Source organism: Miscanthus floridulus, chromosome 1, assembly GCF_019320115.1.
Source record: "Miscanthus floridulus cultivar M001 chromosome 1, ASM1932011v1, whole genome shotgun sequence".
Classification (NCBI taxonomy): domain Eukaryota; kingdom Viridiplantae; phylum Streptophyta; class Magnoliopsida; order Poales; family Poaceae; genus Miscanthus; species Miscanthus floridulus.
Window position 1 is genome coordinate 84,366,361 of NC_089580.1, and position 22,609 is coordinate 84,388,969.

At 45.2% G+C, this 22,609-nt stretch overlaps 1 protein-coding gene across 1 annotated transcript; it reads right to left on the reverse strand.

Moving 5' to 3' along the window:
• Nucleotides 1–20,711: 20,711 nt before the first annotated feature.
• Nucleotides 20,712–21,367, reverse strand: LOC136459735 (NAC domain-containing protein 4-like). The gene is made up of 2 exons (XM_066459578.1): nt 20,949–21,367; nt 20,712–20,810 (listed from the first exon to the last, which is right to left on the reverse strand). Exons 1-2 carry the CDS (start codon nt 21,351–21,353, stop codon nt 20,712–20,714), a joined length of 504 nt encoding a protein of 167 aa, XP_066315675.1. The 5' UTR covers nt 21,354–21,367.
• Nucleotides 21,368–22,609: the final 1,242 nt, after the last annotated feature.

Below are 22,609 nucleotides of genomic sequence, written 5' to 3' on the forward strand. Positions count from 1 at the left end.
ATGCCTTTTCCTGATGGCCTGCTCCATCATGATAAAAGTTGGATAGGGTAGTGAACACTATTCATTTTGTCATTGATTTGACATCCTATGTTGATTTGCTATGACAACTAATCTAGCTGAGGCCATAGGCATAGCCCTAGATACTTTTGGGCTTCAAGGAAAAAACAAAATACACTACCAAGAACCCATGCTTGAGATCCATTATATGAGGGGGCCAAAAAGGACCCATAATCCCTAATTCAAGGGCTCTCTTGCACAACTCACATCTAGTAGTTGTTGGATCCATAAGAAGAGATGCCCCCTCACATGAAGCGTTAACGCCATAGCTAGCAGCATCCATGATCTTCTTTGCCTCTGGTCTCCTCTAGCACGATGGACCTCGTGGTGAGCCAACAATGCAATAGACACGATGAAGTGGATCTAGGGTTGCCACCTAGATGTTGCTCCACCTGAGCATGCTTCCCTCCTCTAGCAATGCTCACCCTCTCTAGCCTCATCACATAGCTCATCACACGTTTATCCATGTAGACCTAGTCGACATCTTCACACATGCATGAGGCAGCTTCGGCCTCTAAAGCTTGGTCTTTTAGAGCTCCACCTCCTAGGACTAGACAATTGGTTTTAATAGACACTTCAGTTTAGTTTCTTTGGTTTGGAGAAACTTTAGCTTCTAGAATCTAGTAGCCGATCCGTTTGTAACAAAACAAGAAACTGACAAGTTTGGTGTTGTTTTTTTGGTTCAATAACTACTACATAAATCTTATTAGAGGTAGGCAAAAAGGATTAATGGAGGCGAGCATTGCAACTGCCTCCAATCAATGGTCACGGTTAATCAGTGACCTATAAAGGTGATTACTTTTGCCCGTCTCCTTAAATTGAATTAAGATAATAAAAAAGTAGTCGAGCCCAATGCTAGCCCATATGGGCCCGATGTCGAGCCTAGCCACACCGCCACCATCCTAGATCTGCCACCACCGGATCCACACCTGGCCACCGGATCCGCACTTGGAGGCACCTTTGGTGGAGCCCTTGCAGCCGGATCTGGTGGAGACGGGGAGGCCTCGCGCTAGATCCGCCTCCTAGCCACAAATCCATCGCCTCCATTGCCAACGTGACCTCCACGCCATGCTTTTGCTTTAGATCTACCATTGGGGTAGAGAAGGGGTGTGGATCTGCCACTACTACTGCTCCTGCACTCACTGGCCGCTACTACTACCTATGCCACTGTCGATAAGCTTGGGAGGGAGCTGCGCCGCCTGAGGGAGAGGGGTGGCCTTGGGAGGGAGGGGAAGGCCGCCACCCACCAGATCTAGGAGGGAGGGAGGGAGCTGCACTGCCAAGGGAGAGGGGAGGCCACCGGAGGGAGGGGAGGCCCGCCACCCACTAAATCTAGGAGGGAGGGAGAGGGGCGGTCTCCGAAGGGAGGGGGAGGCCCGCCACCCACCAGATCTAGGAGGGAGGGAGGGAGAGGGCCTGCGGAGGGAGGAGAGATAGAGGGAGCACCACTCACTCTAGGGAGTGATGTGCTGGGTGCACAACTCTTGGCTAACGAGGGAGAGAGGGAGGTGTGCTTAGTAAGTGAAGGAAGAAACCCTAACTTCCTATATTTATATCGAATACGGCTATCGGGCCTAGACTGGGCCTATTAGGCCTCGGCCTGTTAGGAGGCGGGCCTTATAGTGTGCCTACCTCCAAAAATAGATTTATAGAGGTAGGTACCTTAGGACGACCGCCTCCGAAAATAGGCTATTTTTGGAGGTGATTGTCTTAAGGGGTCCGCCTCCGTAAATCGATTTTATGGGTGGGCAAATGTGACCACCTCGGTAAATGAAATTGACCACCTCCATTAATAGCCTAGCATTTTACGAGGCGGCTGGAATTTGTGCCCACCTCCATTAATATTTGGGCAATGCCTTCTAAAATCATTTGTGTAGTAGTGAATTTTCAATTCAACTGACCAAATCAATGACGGCAGCATGGTCAAGAGAGAAGGAGAAGCACCTCATTGTGATGAGGATATCACGCCATCAAGTGCATGCTAAGGAGAGGAGGAGAACCAGTGTGGGCATCCAACTCGTCTGCACCATGGCGGAGGCCTAGTCCAACTCGAGTTGGGGTCCATCTCAGTTTCTAGGAGTAGTCCCGGGTAAAATCAATGCCCAATGTGCATACGGACTATGTTTTTTGACGATACAAATATGCTTGGAAAGATAACTTGATAATCTATCCAATGGCCTTTGTTTCATATCAAAATTCTTCATGAGTCAACATGATTCGTCGAAACAAGTCCGCATCCAGAATCTGCCAGGGTGCTGCGACACCATCTTTTGGTCCATTGGACCATGTATCATGTTTGGGCCCATTAGGGGGCGCGTCCAGGAGGGTGATGCCCAAAACTCTATATTATGCCGCCTTCACTCTCATTAGGGTTGGGTTTTGTTGCATTCTTGTTTGCCACGTGAAACAAACATTATTTGTTGCAACTGTATCGCCAAGATCGTTTGCTGTTAAACCAGGACCCTGTTCATGATCTTGTTTGCCTGTGGCAATTAGTTCTTTCTAATAAAGACTTGAACTTCTTCTCAGATTCATAAGCCTCATATTTATTTGTAATTTTAGATTGCGTTTATCCGTTCTTGCATGTCACTACACCATGACACACATTTGCCTACACTTATGTGTTGGCAAAAGGCAGGTTTGGACGACATATTATGTGTTGGCAATTGTATATCGTTTTAATGTCTAATCATCTGCCGGCAATAATCCTGTAAGACTACAAATTATCTGTCGATGTTTCTCTGCTGGCAGAAAAAGTGTCGGCAAATATTAGAAGACTTAGAAAGTGTCGGCGTAGACTATACAGGGCAACTATGCAAGTGTCGGCGAAGGAGTACCCGCGCTGGTTAAAAAAATCTCCTCCCCTCCTCTCACTCTCTCTCTCTCTTCCCGTCTCTTCTTTCCCGTAGCGCTCTCTCTCCCTCCCCAGCTCTCCCGACGCGGCCACGGCGGTGCCACCGCACCTCGGCAGTGCCGGCCCTCAACGCGGCGGTGGCTGCCCTCCTCCTTCTCCACACCCTCCTCACGCCTCATGGTCGCGTGGGCCAACGGCGCCCCCCGCCGGGTGTTGCACCGGTGCGGAGGGTGGCCGCCCCGGCCATGGCCGGCAGCGCCCCCTCCTCGGCGACGCGCCTAGGGCCCGCCGGTGGCTGCCGGCGCGGGTGCCACCCGGCGCTGCCTCCTTCCACCGATCCGCCTGTGCTACTGTGGTTGATGAAACCCTAGCTGCCTCATCTCAATGACGCCGGATGCATCACGAGCAACGACTGGCGCAGGCCGATCGACCAAGCCTGTGCGTGGCCTCGTCATCGCCGACGGTGGTAGCGCCTTACCTCGCCCGCTGAATCTGGCGTTACGTCACCCTCTTCCTCTCCTCCTCGGTCTCCTAACTCCTCCCCCAGATCCTCTCTCCCTCCACCTTTTCCCCTTTGTGCAGGTGATTCATTGGAAGGAATGAAGCAATGGGGTTGGAGCACGGGAAGTTCGCTATGTCATTGTTAGTGGTTTTGTTGAGCAGGGATGGGAAGAGAGAGGGATCTATATCATATTTAGCTTCGAGTATGGTCACTGTGTCTGTAAGGAGTCATGTGCTCCGCTGGGTTTCTAGGTGCTTGCAATTACTCTTAGTGTTGAAGGTGGTGCCTTTTTAGTCTCTCAAGTCTCAATGTAATGTCATTACTCTGGAATAATAACTATAGGATTTTATTAGATTAAGAAAGTTTTCTGCCTGTGGGTTGGACATCACTACTGTAACTACTAGGAACTGCACTTATAGCTATTATACTGTGTCACGGTGTGTTTGAAGCTAGTGTCATGAGTTTCTGGTAGTCACTTAGGTGGTTGTTTGGACACATTGATTATGTGTATGTTTGATTGTTTTCACAAAATAGGTTTTTAGGATTTTTATGAAAATTGGTTTTAGGTTGTTAGTTAGGTAGGTCCAGGTTTATGGATTACTTTGTTTGGGTTTCGTAAACTAAAACAATTATTCTCTGACGCCATTACATAGCACCAGATCACTTTTCTTCTAATTTAACAATTGATTAGACATTAAGGAAGTAGTATGGATTATGGTGCTTACTTTGTTAAGCACATGACATAAGATGAAAGAAAAACGAAGCACATGGCGCAGAACATGAGCTACATGAGTTGGTTTCTAAAAAAAACAGGTAGGAATCATTTTTATTTTTTTAACTGGATTTTTGGTTATCCCAGTTGTTTTTTTAACATCTATCCAAATGGAGTTTTAGGTGGTTAGGCTCACATCAGGTAGGAATCTACTTAGCTTGCTGCATCTGACCTTGCTGTTGAGGGATCAGACTTCATACAGATGTTAAGTTTTGGATAAAATTTCTTATTATCAAAAGTTTTTTGTGTTCATACAGATCAGACTTCATACAGACTAAGAACAGGATGCCAGGTCAGATCCTAACACCTGGCATCCTGTTGTTAGGATCTGTTTTGTGTTGAATGAGGCTAGAGTTTCCTAATATAATGCTTCAATAATTTTTTATCAGCTTTATGTATTATTATACATATCAAGTTCGAAAAGCAGATGAGTCTTGAAATATCTCTTTTTGCTCAACCACTACTGGTGTTTAAATTATCATGGTCTCACTGCTTACAACATGCTTATGCCCAGGATTGTGTTGGTTTGATAGCCTTCTAAAAATAAAATGTTTTATTGGATGCATTGCACTATTGAAGGGATGGACATTTTATTTAGTGACTACTGCAGGATTACTCAGCATAATCATATATGCTTAATGAAACTGCAATAAAAAACCATTTACCCTACCAAAGGTTGTCCAACGGGTCATCTACTATAAAGGACCCTCTCCGCAAAGGAGCTTGGCAAATGCTAGCTGTCTTTTCTATTCTTCATGAGACTGCAATTTCATGCTTGTTGAATAGCATGCAGGTGACAGATATCAAACGATTCAACAACATGATGAGTGACCATGGCAAGCATTGTTGCTGCAGAGAGGCGAAGCAAAAGGATTCTCGAGTCGGTGAGGCGGAGCCTGCAGGTCGACGATGGGACTGCTGCGTACTACTTATCTGTTACTGAAGGTGATCCAAGGGCTGCCATGATGGAGTACTCTGAGGACCTAAGGTGGGAGCAGCAAATCCTACTGCCAAACAATTGGTAGTTCAAGGTTTGCACACCAGAGCCACTTGTTCTCAGTTTCCTCTGGTTCTAAATATTCTGATTATTTTGGAATTTTGCATACTATGCATTTCATATTAGGAGAAAATGGTGTTGGGTTATTCCTCAAGAATGCTGAAAATAGCAAGTGACGGAGTAACAAAAGCTTCGACATGCTATTAGAGTTACTTAAGGATGTCTTACCCGAAGAGTCATCACTTTCTAAAAACTTTAATGCTGCTAAAAAAATCAAGTTGGTGTATGTACTATGATCATCACTTGACCTGCTATATATATATTGCAAGTTACTAGTTGCTGTGAAAGAAGTTCACACGTGTTGTTACCGTTATCAGTTGTTTTAAACCTCTTTCTGAATCTGGCTTCCTTGTCTTAATAGAATTTCTCCTATTACTATGTCTTTGACAGTTTGTCCGGGGTGCATTATGGAGAAAATAAATGTGTGGTAGCATTGGAAGCTTACTTTTCTCCCATTTTAACAGTTTGTCTTAATAGAATTTATCCTATCACTATGTCTTTGACAGTCCCTGTTCTTTTTTCCTCCCATTTTAAGTTCAGAGATAAGAAGTACCATGTTCGGTATAATCTCATTTAAGTAGTGGTATGCTGGTAGCATTGGAAGCTTACTTTCTTTCCCTTCACTTCAACTTTATACCTCCTTATTCGGTTTCTATGTGTGGATAGCTGGTCTGACACATTATGTGGATGGAGTGATTGATAGTTTCAATAGAATTCTTGCTGAGTTTATGCAACGCGCTGATATCTTTTTATCCTTTCTAGATTCCAAATTTGGAGGTTTGGTTCCAAAGGCCTAAGGACATTGTTCGTAAACTTCAGTCAGGTGATCTTGACCTTGGTATTGTGGGTTTTGACATAGTTAGTGAATACGGGGAGGTAAGCTTTTGAGCAATCTTGTTAATTTTTTTTTCTCGAACACGCTAGAGGGCTCTTTGCCTGGATACGTGGTCTACAATGCATCAAACAATGAGCTTGTGAGGACTCAAACCCTTGTGAAGAGTGCCATTGTGCAAGTTCCTCTGGTGGATCACTTATTGTTTGAGATTCATTCATCCAGGGACAAGAGGGTGAGGCAGCAGCTGAGGAAACAAAGAAGAGCAACCATGTCAAGTGGAAGCTTGAGGAGCGTCAGAAGGGACGTGAGCTTGACACTCACATTGAAGAGCAATTTGGCAGTGGAAGCTTGCTGGCGTGCATTTCTTCCCGCCCTGGATAGTGTGGCCGAGCTGATGGGTAAGAAATAATGGACTTCCACCAGACTTTCTTTGTTTTTGTTAGAGCAGCTTATCTGTTTGTGTACCATTTAACTTTTGTAGCTTAAAGCTTAATGTTTGTTTATACTCTTTATGTTACAATCACTGTGAGTCTAGACATTTTAGATATGTTGGCAGCTGTCACAAATTTATCTTTCTAGGCTTCAGGTAGAATGGAAGTTGTCCCCTTATTTTCACTTATATCTTATATTGCAGGCAGCTCCTTACAATACACTTTTCTTTTTTGTATAATAGGTACATCTTTGAGGGTAAAGAGCTTGAGTTCTACATGAAGAAGCTTCAACGCAAGAAGAGCAAGGGCGCTGCAGCTTAGAGCATTCTCATGGATGTCCCTCCACGGAAATGTGTGGCCTATTAAATATTACTCTGGCTTTTTTGTTAGTCCTCTCAAGTTTAGAACGTCTATGTCATGTTTTGCAGACCTGATGAGAACACTGTTTTCCGAAAATGAATCAACTCTGTCTAGTTCCTAAGAATTGAGATTTTCCTTCTATATGAATAACAGTGGATTTGTCAAATTATTCAAATTGTATTTATATCTATATCTGCAGTACAGTTTTGCCGATAGGTTAGTTGTTGAATAGGGCATGATTCACAAAATACCTTGAAAATGGTTTCGCCAACACACAAACTGTCGGGAAAGGTTTAAATTGTCGGTGTAGGTCTTAACTGTCGGCAAAGGGTTAACTGTCGGCAAAGGTTTCAACTGTCGGCGTAGGTCCACCATTTGGCAACACAAAAAGTGGCGGCGATTCCTTTAACTATCGGCGAAAGTTTCGCCCACAGCTTATAGCGCGACTGTTTCTAAACTGTCGGCAAAACCTTTCATGAGAGGTTATCTGTCGGGAAAGGTACCCTTTGTCCACTATAAAAAGTGTCGGGAAAGGTATGTTGTGTTATAGTGTATGTTCTCGACTCACTTGTAGGAAAGCCTTCTCAGCGAGCGATGTCAATCGCGTTGCGCGTGGTTGATAACCAATAGAGCAGTGGTGTGTTCTCGACTCGCTTGTAGGAAAGCCTTCTCGGCGAGCAAGGTCAATCACGTTGCGTGTGGTTGATAACCAATAGAGCAGTGGTGTAATGGTTGTAGGGGTCCGAATCAAAATTGGTTCGAAGCCTAGATCATGAACATCGAGTCTCCACCAATCGACACTATCAAACCTATCGGAAGATCAGTCCTTATCTACATCACATTGCCTCACTAGTAGATGCATCACTGGCCATGATCTCACAGCAACCTCGTCGTTGCCACTATAGAGTCGCAGAGGAGCGCATCACTGCCCCCGTTGCGCCACTCTAGAGGAGCCTGGCGCCCCACCAGTGCCACTGCCAAGGAGCTCGCTGCCCCATGCCCTCGATCCTAAGGAGCCATGCAGGTGCACCGTCCCGCAATAGTAGCCGTAGAGAAAGAGGAGTGTACTACTGCCCCACCGAAGTCACCGAGGAGGCATGCCACATTGTTGAGGAACTGCACCACCCCATGCGGACACGCCCCTCCTGTTGCTATCTGACCGTCTTGGTTTGAGGGGGAGGCCAACGAGATAGGTTAGGGTCAGTCATGCACTCGTGTTTGGTTTTTTTATTGAGTCTTTTACTTGTATGCCATTAAAAAAGATGGTCTAATCGTCTATGTCCCTAAAAAGTTTGATCTATCGTCAGTGTCCAAGCTTGAAAAACTTTTCTCTCTCACGCCATTCTGTCCGCCTTCTGTTTGATTTGCACCGTTTGACTGTCCTGACGTGTGGGGTCCGCTGTGGCAAATGACCTCAGTTGCCCCTTGCCGTTGGAATTAGAGCACCATGCCGCTCCCTCTCTCCCAGCTTGCTATACCACCCGCCGGCCTCCTGCAGGAACTCGTGCACCATGCCGCCCACGCCCGCGTCGCCGTCGTACTGCACCATGCTCACTAGGAACGGCGAGGCGGAGGCCGCCAGGGCAACATGATCCGTGGCGGCGGCAGAGGGGAGGAGGCAGGGTGGTGGGGTCAGGAAGTGGCCCTCCAGCGTGTTGGAGAAGCAGGTCACGTGTGGTGCCGGTGCCGGTGCCATTGGCGTCAGCTCGATGGACGCCGCCGCCGCCGCCACTGGAAGTGACATGTTGGCGCCGCTGCCACCGGACACGTCCATCAGCGAGGGCAGCGCGCAAGCGGCGAAGTCGTCCGCCATGGACATGGACTGCCCCACGACGTCCTCCATCCCCACTAGTAGAGAACCGAGCTTTACTCCCGGTGGGGAACCCCCTCTAGTCCCGGTTCCCCACCCGAGAGCAAGCATCCGGGACTAAAGGGGGGTCCTTTAGTCCCGGGTCAGGAACCAGGACTAAAGGAGGACCTTTAGTCCCGGTGGGTAACACCAACCGGGACTAAAGGTGCCTCCTGACATGCCACGATGGCCGGCACCTTTAGTCCCGGTTGGTAATACGAACCGGGACTAAAGGTTTTTTTCTTTTTTCTTTTCTTTTTATTTTTTTGTTTTCTTTTCAAAATAGGTTTTCGAAGTCGTATTGTACGCTGCTAATTATACATTTATACGCGCGTATAGTATGTTTCGGTTCAAGCACAATGAACGTATTAAATCACACAATTCAAGCATAGAAATATATATATATATATATATTGCATGCATGCATCATATATATATTTACATGCATGCATGCATATGTGTATTTTACATTATATTATTTCATGTGCATATATTACAAAAGATTGCATTATAGTTGTTGTGACATAACAAGTTTCCTCTCATCCTCTAGCTTGGCTTCAATGGCAGTGTTGGGTCGAAGTAGAACTCGCCCTTGGAATCGATGACCTGCTCATTAAAAAATCCGGCTATAGACTCTTGAATTGCTTTGATTTGGTCTTGCCGTATGACCTTTTCCTCCAACCATCGAGTCTACAGGTTTGAATTAAAGGAAAATAAATTAATATATGTACATATATATATATAAAGACATAGTAACACAATCAATAATAATAATTAAATGAATATATAGTGTATTTTTAACGTACTTTGAGTCTCTCTGTAGGAGTTCTTTGGGAGAGCACCTTGATAAACTTGCAAACATAGTAACCACAGTAGTTGTTCCCCTGTTCCTGCCTCAGAGACCACTTTACGAGAAAAAGATTTGTCATCCAATCTGGTGATCCGGTGAAAGCTATATGTTTAATTAATAAAGATGATGCGATTCAGGGGACTTACTTTCAAAGGGATTACATTCAGTGGCGCTTTGCATTTTTCCATGTGTTGCTTCTCAATAAAGATTTTCCAAACACTGCCCAATAAAAAATTTGCCACGTCATCAGATATAGTTAATCATCATGTTTGTGTGTATATATAGTTGCTAGAGATCCCAAAATTACCTCTGGATAATATCTATCATATCTTGGTAGTCTTGTTATGGTTTTCTCATCGAGTCATAGATTATCAAGTGACTTTTCACCAGATTGATGTCCATCAATATCCAGTGATTGCTGCATGTGTTTATAGGATATAACGCATAACACTCATTAATTAACTAGAATCAACATATGAGCCATTAAGGATGATCGACATGATTAACACTCACTTGAAGTTATAGGGAAAGAGTATATCCTTCTTGTGGTGTTGGTTCACTAAGAAGTTCATGAGGTTACTCTCTGACTCATTCTTCCAATTAGTCTTTGGAGTAATTGGGTCTTTGAATACTATATGGGGATCAACAAAACCAATTTCATTGCAGCCTTTCTTTCTGAGCTCTGTCATTGTAAATCTGCATATATATAGTACTTGTTAGGATAATTTATATGCATATACACACATATGATGAGTTTAATAATAGATCGAAAGAATTATTACTTATAGGCAATAGCAGCTAATGATAACTTTGTCCAGAGAGGTCAGGTGGCATAGTTGATGAAATTCTGCAAAGTCAACATACATAACATCATCGCCATGGAACCAATGTTCGTCTCTAATTCTGACACCAACGCAGAAGTCTCCACTGGTAGACGCCTGCATGTACCACTTGTTTAGCAGGTACATTTGCGTCCCCAGATCAGATAAGGCTTGAGGGTTGTATAGACTCTGGCCTAGTACAAATTTTTTATTCCAAATATCAACCTCCGCCGCACTCTCAATGTTTCCATCACCAAACATCTGGTAAAGGTTGAGACCAGTCTCATCAAGAAATTCACCAAGGTGATCCAAATCGACATCCGGAGGTATGTTTGCCTGATGCATTAATCCTAAATTCGAACCATATTCATTACCAACAACTAGCGGGGGGATTGATTGGTCCGCTTGTTGTCCGAGTTGGGCAACTCCTTTCCCTGCCCGCTTCTTTTTTTGTGTCGCCTCAATTGACTTGGTGAGAGTGCGGTCATAGTCCGATAACGTTGATTTGGACGGCTTACGAGATTCCCGCTATTGTTGCTGGTAAGAAGTCACCTTTTTTCTTAGAATATCTGGAGCTACGAAGAAGTATGGTTTCTCCGGGTTTCTCCTTGCTTCTTGATTCATTTTAAGTTTGTCATAGAATCTAGACATGCCTTTTTTATATGCATCAGTTCCTTCTTCCTTCTCTTCAGATATTATTTTGGGAATAGCCCTTGGTTTCACGGTGGCTTTCTTTGCAGGCGGGGACTGGTTCTTCGTTTGAGGGGCTAGCCTCTTGCTAGGCTTCTTGGTAGGCGGGGGCGGGGGAGGCGTTGGAGACCTCCTTGGAGGTGTTGGCAGTGGCGTTGGAGACCTCCTTGGAGGTGGCGGCTGTGGCGTTGGAGACCTCCTTGGAGATGGTGTGGATGCAGCCTCGTCTTCCAACACAATATCATCGTACAGAGCACTATGATGATCTGGCGATTGAACAATTGGATTTAGGTTGGGGGAGGATCTGCTACAAAAAAAGGAATGACATATTATTATGAGCAGATTATTAATTATTTAAGCCAATACAAATTAATGATGTAGTGTTTTCATCCGCACGTACCTATGGTGAGGTAGTTCAGGAGGAGGTGGAGCCGACATCCCTGGAATGATGAGGTAGTGCTTGCGCCATAGAATGAATGTCTTCTCCACTTCTCCTAGAGTCTTCTCGCCATCACCTCCAGGAATGTCAAGAGGCAAATCACTAAAACCTTTTTCAGCTTTATCTACCAAGATGGTAGCATATCCTTCTTGGATTATATTCCCATGAATCCTTGGTGTCTTGGTTCGGTCGATAGGATTAACAAGACCGATAGCCACCTTGATTGTGGAATTCTCCTTCGGAATGTGTAGCTCACACGTTGTACAAGGTTCAGTGACGTCATCCATAGGGAAGCGCAGTCCTATGTCCCCTTGATTTGGTATCTCCGTGGAAGCGCAACTACTTTTCAACTAAACAGATTGGCTAATGTTGATTCCTGGCTCTGATGCCTGCTTGCTTGCACTCACTGCTATTTGCACTTGCCTTTTGATTTCCTCCTGCATTCTCGCTTCAAGGTTTTTTCCCGCTCCTGTGCTTCACGCACTGCTTCCTCCAACCTCTGGAGCTGCTGTGCCTCTTCTTCCTTCTTTCTCTGGCGACTTCTGTAGGAAGGTCTGTCCTGAGGGAATCCATGCTCCCATGAGATACTTCCTTTGCCTCTAGTTCGGCCACCATGTTCAATAGTCCTGATGGTGTATGTCAGCTCATCCTTCTCTCTGTTGGGCCTGAACGCACCACTAGCAGTAGCTCTCTGAGCATAAAACAATCTTTCTACTGCTTCTTGCAGTCTTGCGCCATAAACGCACTTCCCTATCTCCTGGTCTAGTGTTCCCCCATGAGCGAAAAACCAATTCTTTGCATGTTCTCCCCACTCGAGTGATTCTAGTCTGATACCCTTGGCAAGAAGGTCTGCTTCCATTTTGTTCCACTTCTTAATGGCAGTCGGGTAGCCACCTGATCCCAAGGTATGGTGGTATGTCTTCTGTTGGGCATTACGTTGGTTCTTTATCACCCGACTCACACCCTCTTCTGAAGTCTTGTACTGTACAAACTCATCCCAATAGGGCCTCTGCTTTGAGATCGGGCCTGGGACAGTAAAATCTGGTGCTATGTTCTTCTTCACATACGTCATGTATAGGTGTTTCTTCCAAGTCTGAAACTGGGTGGCCATCTTCTTCATTGCCCAATCCCTAACTCGCTCCTTCAATTCATCACCATCTATTATATCATCATAACTATCTGTTTGGAGCATGAAATGTACCAAGACATCTTTCCAAATTAACGCCTTGTCACGATCAGAGACAAAACTGATATGAGGAGCATTGGTCTTCTTCTTCCATTCATGGGTACTAATCGGGAGCCGGTCCCGTACAAGGTAACCACAGTGGTGCACAAATTTCATTTTATTCGCCCCCCCCCCCCCCCCCCCCCCGTTCTCCTGTATCCACATTGAACTCCGAGATGATGAAGCGGCCCTCTAATGGCTTTTTGGGACCTCGAACATTTTTACTCTTCGTTGTAGTTGTTGATGTCGATCCAGAGGGCTGCAAAACATAAATATTATTTTTAATGTCATGAGCACACATAAGACATATGATAATATATATAGCTAATAATAAAAAAATATATACTTGGCCAATATGTTGTTGCTCATTTTGTTCAAGAGCTAAGTACTGACTCCCGTCATCTGCATCCTCTTGCACGTTATTTTTAGCACCATCATCGCCGGCAACTTGAGTGCCAGTGTTGATCAAATTCATCATCAACTCCTCCTCATCCATGTTTCTCGGGTCGGCCATCTAGCTTCAAAAAACAAAACCAATATATAGTACGTCAAATCTTTGCTTACATGCGTAAAATCTACAAACAATATGCATTATTAAATCTTGCCCCTCGGTCACGGACGCAATTCGCCACACTAGGGCGAACTACGTCGGTACTAGGGCGAATTAGGGCTATACATAAACGGCCGGGGGCAAATTGCGTCGGTGACTAGGGCGAACCATGTCGGTGACATCAACAGCGCGGTTCGCCCTGGTGTGATTGTTTAGCATTAACGATAACGATAATACGAATGTTGATCAACTAGGCCACGAGAAAGGGCGGTGTGACAAGAGTGGCGGTGCTCCACTCCGCCGTATATATGTCTGTACACATGGGTGAACAAGGGCGGCAGTGCTCCACCGTATACATAGAAACGCATGGGCGAACGAGGGCGGCGGTGCTCCGCGACGTATATATACATGCATATGAATACAAATGATGTATATATATGTGTCGGCGCGGTGGCCGGTGTGCTGACGATGACGATGTGAGGCGGGCCGGCGTGCTGACGACGACGACGACGTGAGGCGGGCCGGGGCGGTGTCGGTGCGTGATGTTGTGATCCTATGTACCATGTGAACCATGTAGTCATTCATCATATGAGAAAATTCTATGTTGATAATGTAAGTATAAGTCATTATGAAATGTAAGTATATGTGTCTTATTGCTAATATAACCATTACTATTTCCGAAATGATAAGAATTTATTTTCTTCTTCTACAGGCGATCTCTGATGCTATGATATAAAGTTTGAAGATAGTCTTCCCGGAAAAAATATGTAATGCTCATATTACTTTAGCAACATTAATATATTATATCTGTATATTCAAAGTTCACAAATGAAGAAACGTTGAAGTTTTCCTTCATTTGTCTGTAGCCATGCATGCAAGTCCAACCAAAACTGCTTACATCATCACATGTGATATTTTTTATAAACTAAAAAACGCTTAGTTTACAAACTGGGTATCCAAATTGAGTTCCTATTTGACCATTATATATCCTACAACAAATCCTTCAAAAACAAAAGACCCTACATGAATATATTTGGATAAAATTTCATTAACAAACATTGATCTATGAAGATAGAAAAATTCTTCATTTGTCTGTAGATTCATGAATGTACAAAGAGATCGACGAACATATCACCTCGAGCTCGGCAGTGGAGGCCTCGGGCGCGGTGGAGGGCCACGGGCGCGGTGGAGGGCCTTGGGCGCGGAGGAGGGTGCGGTGGAGGGCCATGGGCGCGCGCGGAGGAGGGGCACGGGCGCGCGTGGTGGAGGCCGCACGAGGAAGAAGAGGGCGGCGCCGGTGTCACGGAAGGCGAACGGACGCGGCGCGAGGAAGAAGAGGGCGGCGGTGTTCGACGAGGAAGAAGACGAGCGGATCGATCTGCGCCAGGCGCTGTAGGTTATATATCAGAGAGAATTACTCCCGGTGCCAGCCACAACCGGGAGTAAAAACCCTTTACTCCCGGTGCGTATTACCAACCGGGAGTAAAGGGTTTTTTTGGCGGGCCACGAAACTGCAGCCCACCTTTACTCCCGGGTGGGCTTCCCACCCGGGAGTAAAGGTGGCCTGCAGTTTCGTTTCCCGCCTGTTTTAAGCAATAGACTTGTTAAATAAAATAGAAATGCAATAGTTTTTGTTAAATACATAGTAAATTAAATAAAAGGCATAAAATTATTTTGTTAAAAATATGAATTTTCTTTTTGTTTATTGCACATAGGAAAAATCTATAACCTAACTTTTTTTATTTTTTGTTAGAATTATAAAACATAATGTAACTAATATTTATTATTTCGTTAATGCAAAAATGTAGTGTTTAATTAAAATTATTAAAACTATTGGTTTTGGACAGGAAATTTGTTTTCACATCATTTTAATGTTAATATTTTAATTTTTCATCACTCAGTATCCTAATTTACCTTTTTGAGAGAGAAATCCCACCAAATCAAACATTGATTTAATTTGAAACATGACATAATAAACATCTGAATTCACAATTATTACATAATATCTCAAACACACACTATATTAAATCACTATATCATCAAGTGGGCACAGCAGTGAACTTTTTCTTTACGTATGTCCCTTGGTTATGATCGCTTCGTAACCATGGAGTGTCCTCATCATTTACCAAGATGCTAGGGTCTTTGTTCACTTTGAAGGGCGAAATTCGGTCATCCTTTTCATATTCTTCTGACATGTCCGACTTGTCCTCAATTCCCACGATGACTCTTTTTCCTGAAAGAACTATATGGCGCTGTGGCTCTTTGGTTGAGTCATTATCGTTTTTCCCTCTTTTTGGTTTGGTAGACATATCATTGACATAGAACACCTGATTCACATCCTTGGCAAGGACGAATGGTTCGTCTTTGTACCCAATATTACTAAGGTCTACTGTTGTCATTCCATACTCATTGTCTACTGTTACCCCGCCTCCGGTCACCTTGACCCATTGGCACTTGAACAATGGGATCTTCAAAGTAGGTGCATATTCTAGTTCCCATATTTCATCTATGCGTCCATAATATGTCCGCTTATTCCCATTCGGGTCTGTGGCATCTATGCGCACCACTGTTTTGGTTAGTACTCCTTTTATCTTGGGCTACTATGTAGAATATGTTCCCATTTATCTCGTACCCTTTGTATGTGACGATATGCCATGATGGTTGCATAGCCAATAAATACAGTTGCTCATAGATGCTCTCATCACCTTGACATTTTTTTCGCAACCAACCGCCAAAAGTTTCCATGTGCTTATGTGTAATCCAAGCTTCAGTCTTCCCTGGAAACTCGGATCGTAAGAGATCCTTGTGTGTCTCAATATACGGATCTATCAAAGAGGAGTTCTGTAGAACTGTGTAGTGTGCTTTATTGAAATAATCATCATCCGTACCAATATATGTTTTCCAGCCTAGTGTCCCCTTTCTGCTTAGTCTCCCCTCATGTCTCGATTCAGGAACACCAATCGAGTCAAGGTCGGGAATAAAGTCAACACAGAACTCAATGACCTCTTCTGTTCCATAGCCCTTGGCGATGCTTCCTTCTGGGCGAGCACGGTTGTGAATATATTTCTTTAGGACTCCCATGAATCTCTCTAAGGGGAACATGTTGTGTAGGAACACAGGACCGAGAGTGAAAATCTCCTTGACTAGGTGAACTAGGAGGTGTGTCATAATATCAAAGAAGGAAGGAGGGAACACCAACTCAAAGCTGACAAGACATTGAACCACATCATTCTGTAGTTTAGCTAGATCAGTTGGATCAATTGCCTTCTGAGAAATTGCATTGAGGAATGCACATAGCTTCACGGTGGCTAGACGTACATTTGAAGGTAGAATTCCTCTTAATGCAACTAGAAGTAATTGCGTCATGAGAACGTGACAGTCATGGGACTTTAAGTTACAGAATTTCTTCTCTGGCACATTTATAATACCCTTTATATTCGAGGAGAATCCAGATAGTACCTTGATGTTGTTTAAGCATTCAAACATGATTTCCTTCTCCTCTTTGCTTAGAGTGTAGCTAGCAGGACGTAAGTAATGGCGTCCATCATCTGTCTTCTCTGGATGCAGGTTGTCTCTTTCTCTCAAACAACGCAGGTCCTGTCGTGCTTCAAATGTGTCCTTAGGCTTTCCATACACACCCATAAAGCCTAGCAGGTTCACACAAAGATTCTTCGTCAGGTGCATCACGTTGATCGAGCTACGGACCTCTAGGACTTGCCAATAGGGTAGGTCCCAAAATATGGACTTCTTCTTCCATATGGGTGCGTGACCGTTAGCGTCTTTCGGAATAGGTTGGCTTCTATGTCCTTTTCCAAAGACGACTTTCACATCATTGACCATATCGAGTACATCCTCACCGGTTCGGTTGCGAGGCTTGGTCAGGTGGTCTGCCTTCCCTTTAAAATGCTTGTCTTTCTTTCTTACGGGGTGATTTGCAGGAAGAAATCGACGATGGCCAAGGTACACGACCTTTTGACATTTTTTCAAGAATACACCTCTAATATCACCAAAGTAGTGTGTGCATGCATTATATCCCTTGTTTGACTATCCTGAAAGATTACTTAGAGCAGGCCAATCATTGATTGTTACGAACAACAATGCTCGCAGATCAAAGTGTTCCTGTTTGTACTCATCCCACACACATACACCTTCTTTATTCCACAAAATGAGAAGTTCGTCAATAAGTGGTCTCAGGTACACATCGATGTCATTGCCAGGTTGCTTCGGGCCTTGGATGAGCACAGGCATCATAATGAACTTCCGCTTCATGCATAACCAAGGAGGAATATTGTAGATACTTAGAGTAACAGGCCAAGTGCTATGACTACTGTTCTGCTCTCCAAAAGGATTGATACCATCTGTACTTAAAGCAAACCTTAAGTTTCTTGTGTCATTTGCAAACTCTAGGAATTCTCTGTCGATTGCTCTCCACTGGGACCCATCAGCAGGGTGTCTCAACATATTGTCTACCTTACGGTCTTCTTTGTGCCATCGTAACAATTTTGCATGTTCTTTGTTTCTGAATAGACGTTTCAAGCGTGGTATTATAGGAGCATACCACATAACCTTGGCAGGGATTTTCTTACGCGGACGTTCGCCCTCAACATCACCAGGGTCATCTCGCCTGATCTTATACCGCGACGCATGGCATACCGGGCATGCATCCAATTTCTCGTACTCTTTGCCACGGTACAGGATGCAGTCATTAGGACATGCATGTATCTTCTCTATTTCTAGCCCCATAGGACAGACAACTTGTTTTACTTCGTAGGTAGTGGTGGGCAATTCATTGTACTTCGGAAGCATCTTCTTTTGGATTTTTAGTAACTCTCCAAATCCCTTGTTAGATACACCATTCTTTGCCTTCCATTCCAGCAATTCTAGTGTGGTTCCTAACTTTTTCTGCCCTGCATCACAAGTTGGGTACAACAATTTCTTGTGATCTTCTAGCATCCGCTCGAACTTGATCTTCTCCTTTTCACTTTCACATTCTCTTTGTGCGTCACGAATGACCTGAGAAAGATCATCAGCCGGCTCATCTTCTGCGGCTACCTCTTCTTTAGCTTCTCCCATTACAGTATCATTGAAGCACGCACCATCAGGAATAATATCATTATCATCCCATTGTTCTTCTTCACCTTCTTCCATTACAACACCGGTTTCTCCGTGCTTTGTCCAACAAATATAGTTTGGCATGAAACCCGACTTGAACAAGTGTGAATGAAGAGTCCTTGAGCAAGGATATTCCACCGTATTCTTACATATGGCACATGGACAGCACATGAAACCGTCGCGTTTGTTTGCCTCGGCCGTACGTAACAAAGAATGCACGCCGTCAATGAACTCTTAGGAGCGGCGATCAGCATTATACATCCAATGATGGCTCATCTGCATTATATGACATAAATATCATATTAAAACCTAGATCATAATTAATTATTTATACAACATGCGTGCCACCACAAAAGATACAAATTTATGAAAGCATCGCTACAATGTAGACAATCCCAACTACCACTAAAAGAACTAAAGCTAAAATACATTTCAGGAGCACAAGGATTTCGCGACCAATCTCAACTAAAACAGACAGATCCCCTAATTGTGCAATATCTTTGGGCTTCTTCGGCTGGATCACTGCCTCATTAGCCGCCGTATCTGCTTGTTGTGCAAGATATTTTTGCACAAGTTCAACATACTCTTCCTCCCAGTAGAAGCCTGAACATCGTCCACTGCCATCCCACTGAAATTAAAACAAAAAATTAGAACTTTAATCACAACCATCATGAAAATAGGTATAAACTAACCATAATCATTAAATACGATAAAATAACTCACATTGCGATCCGGACACTTGTAGAAGATACGATCCTTGTTGGGACCCTCCTTCTTCACTCGGTACTCCATCACAATCTTCGTCTCATCATGACACTTGCCGCATGGAATGAGAGGAAGGCCCGGCCTAAGTCGCTTTGGAAACCCATGAGAGGCCGAGGACCCGGAAGCAGTTGCCATCTACTCTCTATACTCATTTTTTAATACACTATAAATTTCTCCTTTTATAAACAAATAAAATTAAGAAACTATAAAATTATCTAGATCTCTAAACAATGATATTTTAATGGTCATTGTGTTCTCGTCTTTTACTGCGGCAGGTAAGTAATTCACATGATATTTCCGCAAATTAACAGAAGAATGGGAGTGTACACACATAACAGACTACTGCGACGATATCGAGATGTGTGAATAAATAACCATCCGTACTAGTTGAACTTGCTTACGTGATCATCTCGGCGAGCATTTCTCCACCGGACGGCACCGTACTTGGTCAAGGAAGAGCTCCGATTCTACGAGGAAGGGAACACGGTCTTCCACGACCGTTGTCGCTCTCCCTCGTAGAATCAAAGCTCCTCCTTGACGTTCGTTACCGTTCAGCAGAGAACATGCTCGCCGACATGAATACGGTCCGCTAGTTCAACTAGTACGGATTTTCTATAATTTTCTAACTATTTTCTAAGTTTTTTATTTCATAAAAAGTTAAAATAAAAAGTACGGTGATTGACAGACTACTGCGACGATATCGGGACATGTGAATAAATAACCATCCGTACTAGTTGAACTTGCTTACGTGATCATCTCGGCGAGCATTTCTCCACCGGACGGCACCGTACTTGCCGCTCTCCCTCGTAGAATCAAAGCTCCTCCTTGACGTCCGTTACCGCTCGGCAGAGAACATGGTCGCCGAGATGAACACGGTCCGTAAGTTCAACTAGCTACTTTAACCTTCTTTCATGTAAATATGCAAGCTTGAAGTGATTTTGAGCTCAAATTGCTTACAAATGAAAAAAACCACAATAAAGAACCATATATATATATATAGTGAACAAAATGAGATAAGACAATGGTGAAAATGAGAGTATGAGATTGATAACCTTTACAACTGAAGAATCGACGGAGAAATCGAAGAAATCGACGGAGGAATCAAAGAATGGATGGAGTAACAATGGAGGGAGGGAGGAAGCAAGAACACTACTGCAGTGAGCTTCAAAATATGCTGAGCTCAGGCTCAGGGAGGAAGGAGACGGCCGGGATATAAAAGGGAGACCTTTAGTCCCGGTTGGTGGCTCCAACCGGGACTAAAGGTAACTTTCCAACCCCGGGCGCAGCCACGGCCCGGGAGTAGACCTTTACTCCAGGTTGGAGCCACCAACCGGGAGTAAAAGTATACCTTTAGTCCCGGTTGGTGGCTCCAACCGGGACTAAAGGTCCCTGCCACCTCTGTCTGACGCAGTAGCCGTTGGGCAGAGACCTTTAGTCCCGGTTGGAGCCATCAACCGGGACTAAAGACATCTCTAGTCCCGGGCGCAAAAAAAATCCGGGACTAAAGTCCATTTTAATCGAGGATCAAAGGTCTGTTCTCTACTAGTGCCCTATGCAAGCGACCGATGATGACCTCTTGCTGCTGGCCACTGACGGCGGCTCGATGCTCTTCTTGAACACCCTGCACAGCACCCAGTCGTCCTGCGAAGCATGCAGCGAAGACACATAGAGATGAACGAGGTTAGACGGATCCACACGCCACTCGCTCGCTCAACCAACCGATGGATGGATGGATGGATCGATCGGTGACATGCATGCACAAGCAACAAAAGCTAGCACCTTTGACGCGCCAGCTCTGACCGACGCCGACGGCATGAGGCTGCTGCTGCTGGCGGCGGCGGCGGCGTGCTTGCCGTGGAGGCGGTACTCGTGCATGACCCAGCCGGTCTTGCCACCCCTGGGGGCCCTCCCCGTGTAGAAGACGAGCGTCTTCTTCAAGCCGACGAGGGCCTTGCCCCTGAAGATCTCCCTGTCCTTGCCCGTCGCCTTCCAGTAGCCGGACTCGGTGGCCCGGTTCGTCCGCAGCCCCGTCGGGTACTTGCGGTCCTTGACGCAGAAGAAGTACCACTCCTTCTCCCCCATCGTCGCCCGATCTGCACACCACCATACATGGCGCGCGCGTGTGACGACGTCGTCCTTCATTAATGAAGGACGAATAACCTTAAATTTGATAGGACTCATCATTTGCTAGTAGATCTTACATGGCAGGTCCCATGCATGGCTCGCACTTGTTGAGGTCGGCCACGCCGACGGCGCGCGGGGCGAAGCGGGGGTCGGCGGCCACTTGAGCTCATATATGTGTACTCATGTTCGCGCGCGTACGGAGTAGTGCGTACACATATATGTGTACTCATGTTCGCGCGCGTACGGAGGATCACTGAACAGTCTTGATTCAAGACGTCCATATACTCCCTCAGGTTACATAAGCGCTGCGTGTACGGCCGGCCAACGTACGGTGCACGATATCTGTTCGAGATGAATCATGTACGTGCACTGCCCCATAGGCAATCTTCTCATCTCTAAACACGCATAGGCATGCACTGACAACGTAAGCGATGAGCCACGCAAGAACAAGGAAGAAGCTAACAAGTTGTACAGTGTGATCAGCCCCCATGCTGCCATGCAGGCGACGTGCAAAGCTTGGTTAACCTAGCTGCCTCCTGCCTGGCCTGCACCTCTGTGCGGCGTCCATGCATGCACGTAAGTGTGTTCAGGACGTGCAAATAGAAGAAGCTAACAGGCGCAGCCATATATACATGCACGTGTAAATGATTCGAGCCGGCCGTAGAAGGTCGTACGTATGCCGGTCCGTGTCATGTATTTCCGTAGGATTATGCGCCAGTTGAGTCTGCGAGACACCGGCGTGACGGGGTCCAGAACCTTCTGGAACCTTGGCCAGATGTACGTGCGGCCGGCAGGCTAGCTAGTGACTTGATTGAGGGGAAGGTTAATCCCTTCATCATCCCAGGCCCATGCGTCAGGGAACAACATACGGCCGCGAGCTTATCCAAGTAATCGAAGGCTTACCACATGAAGAGATAACCTCTCGAGATGGATAAATCACGTGCCTTCATCTTGCATACTGTACGAAGTAAAGAATTGGCTCCGGATATTTCTCGGGTCTCAACAAGTTCCTGGCGGCGCGTGCGTGCGGCCCAGGAGGCCCGCCGCTGACCTACCTAGCTCCTGCCTATATAAAGAACCCCCAGGACCCAGGGAGAGGCTAATCACCGTTTGCATCTGGAGAGCAGCCAGCCTTTTCTTCCAGCAGGCAGTGGCACATGAGAAACAAAAGTTCTAGGGGCATTGAAGTCATTTGCCACCCACATTTCACACCGTCAGGTCTGTAAATAGACGGAATGGCGTGGGAGAGAAAAGTTTTTCGAGCTTGGACACTGACGATAGATCGAACTTTTTAGGGACATAGACGATTAGACCAT

Excerpts from the sequence above, each read along its gene's own strand:
- LOC136459735 (XM_066459578.1), bottom strand. The coding sequence starts at position 21,353 with ATGATGAGTCCTATCAAATTTAAGGTTATTCGTCCTTCATTAATGAAG. Across the intron at positions 20,811-20,948 it reads TCAGAGCTGGCGCGTCAAAG|GACGACTGGGTGCTGTGCAG; the intron begins GTGCTAGCTTTT and ends CATGCTTCGCAG.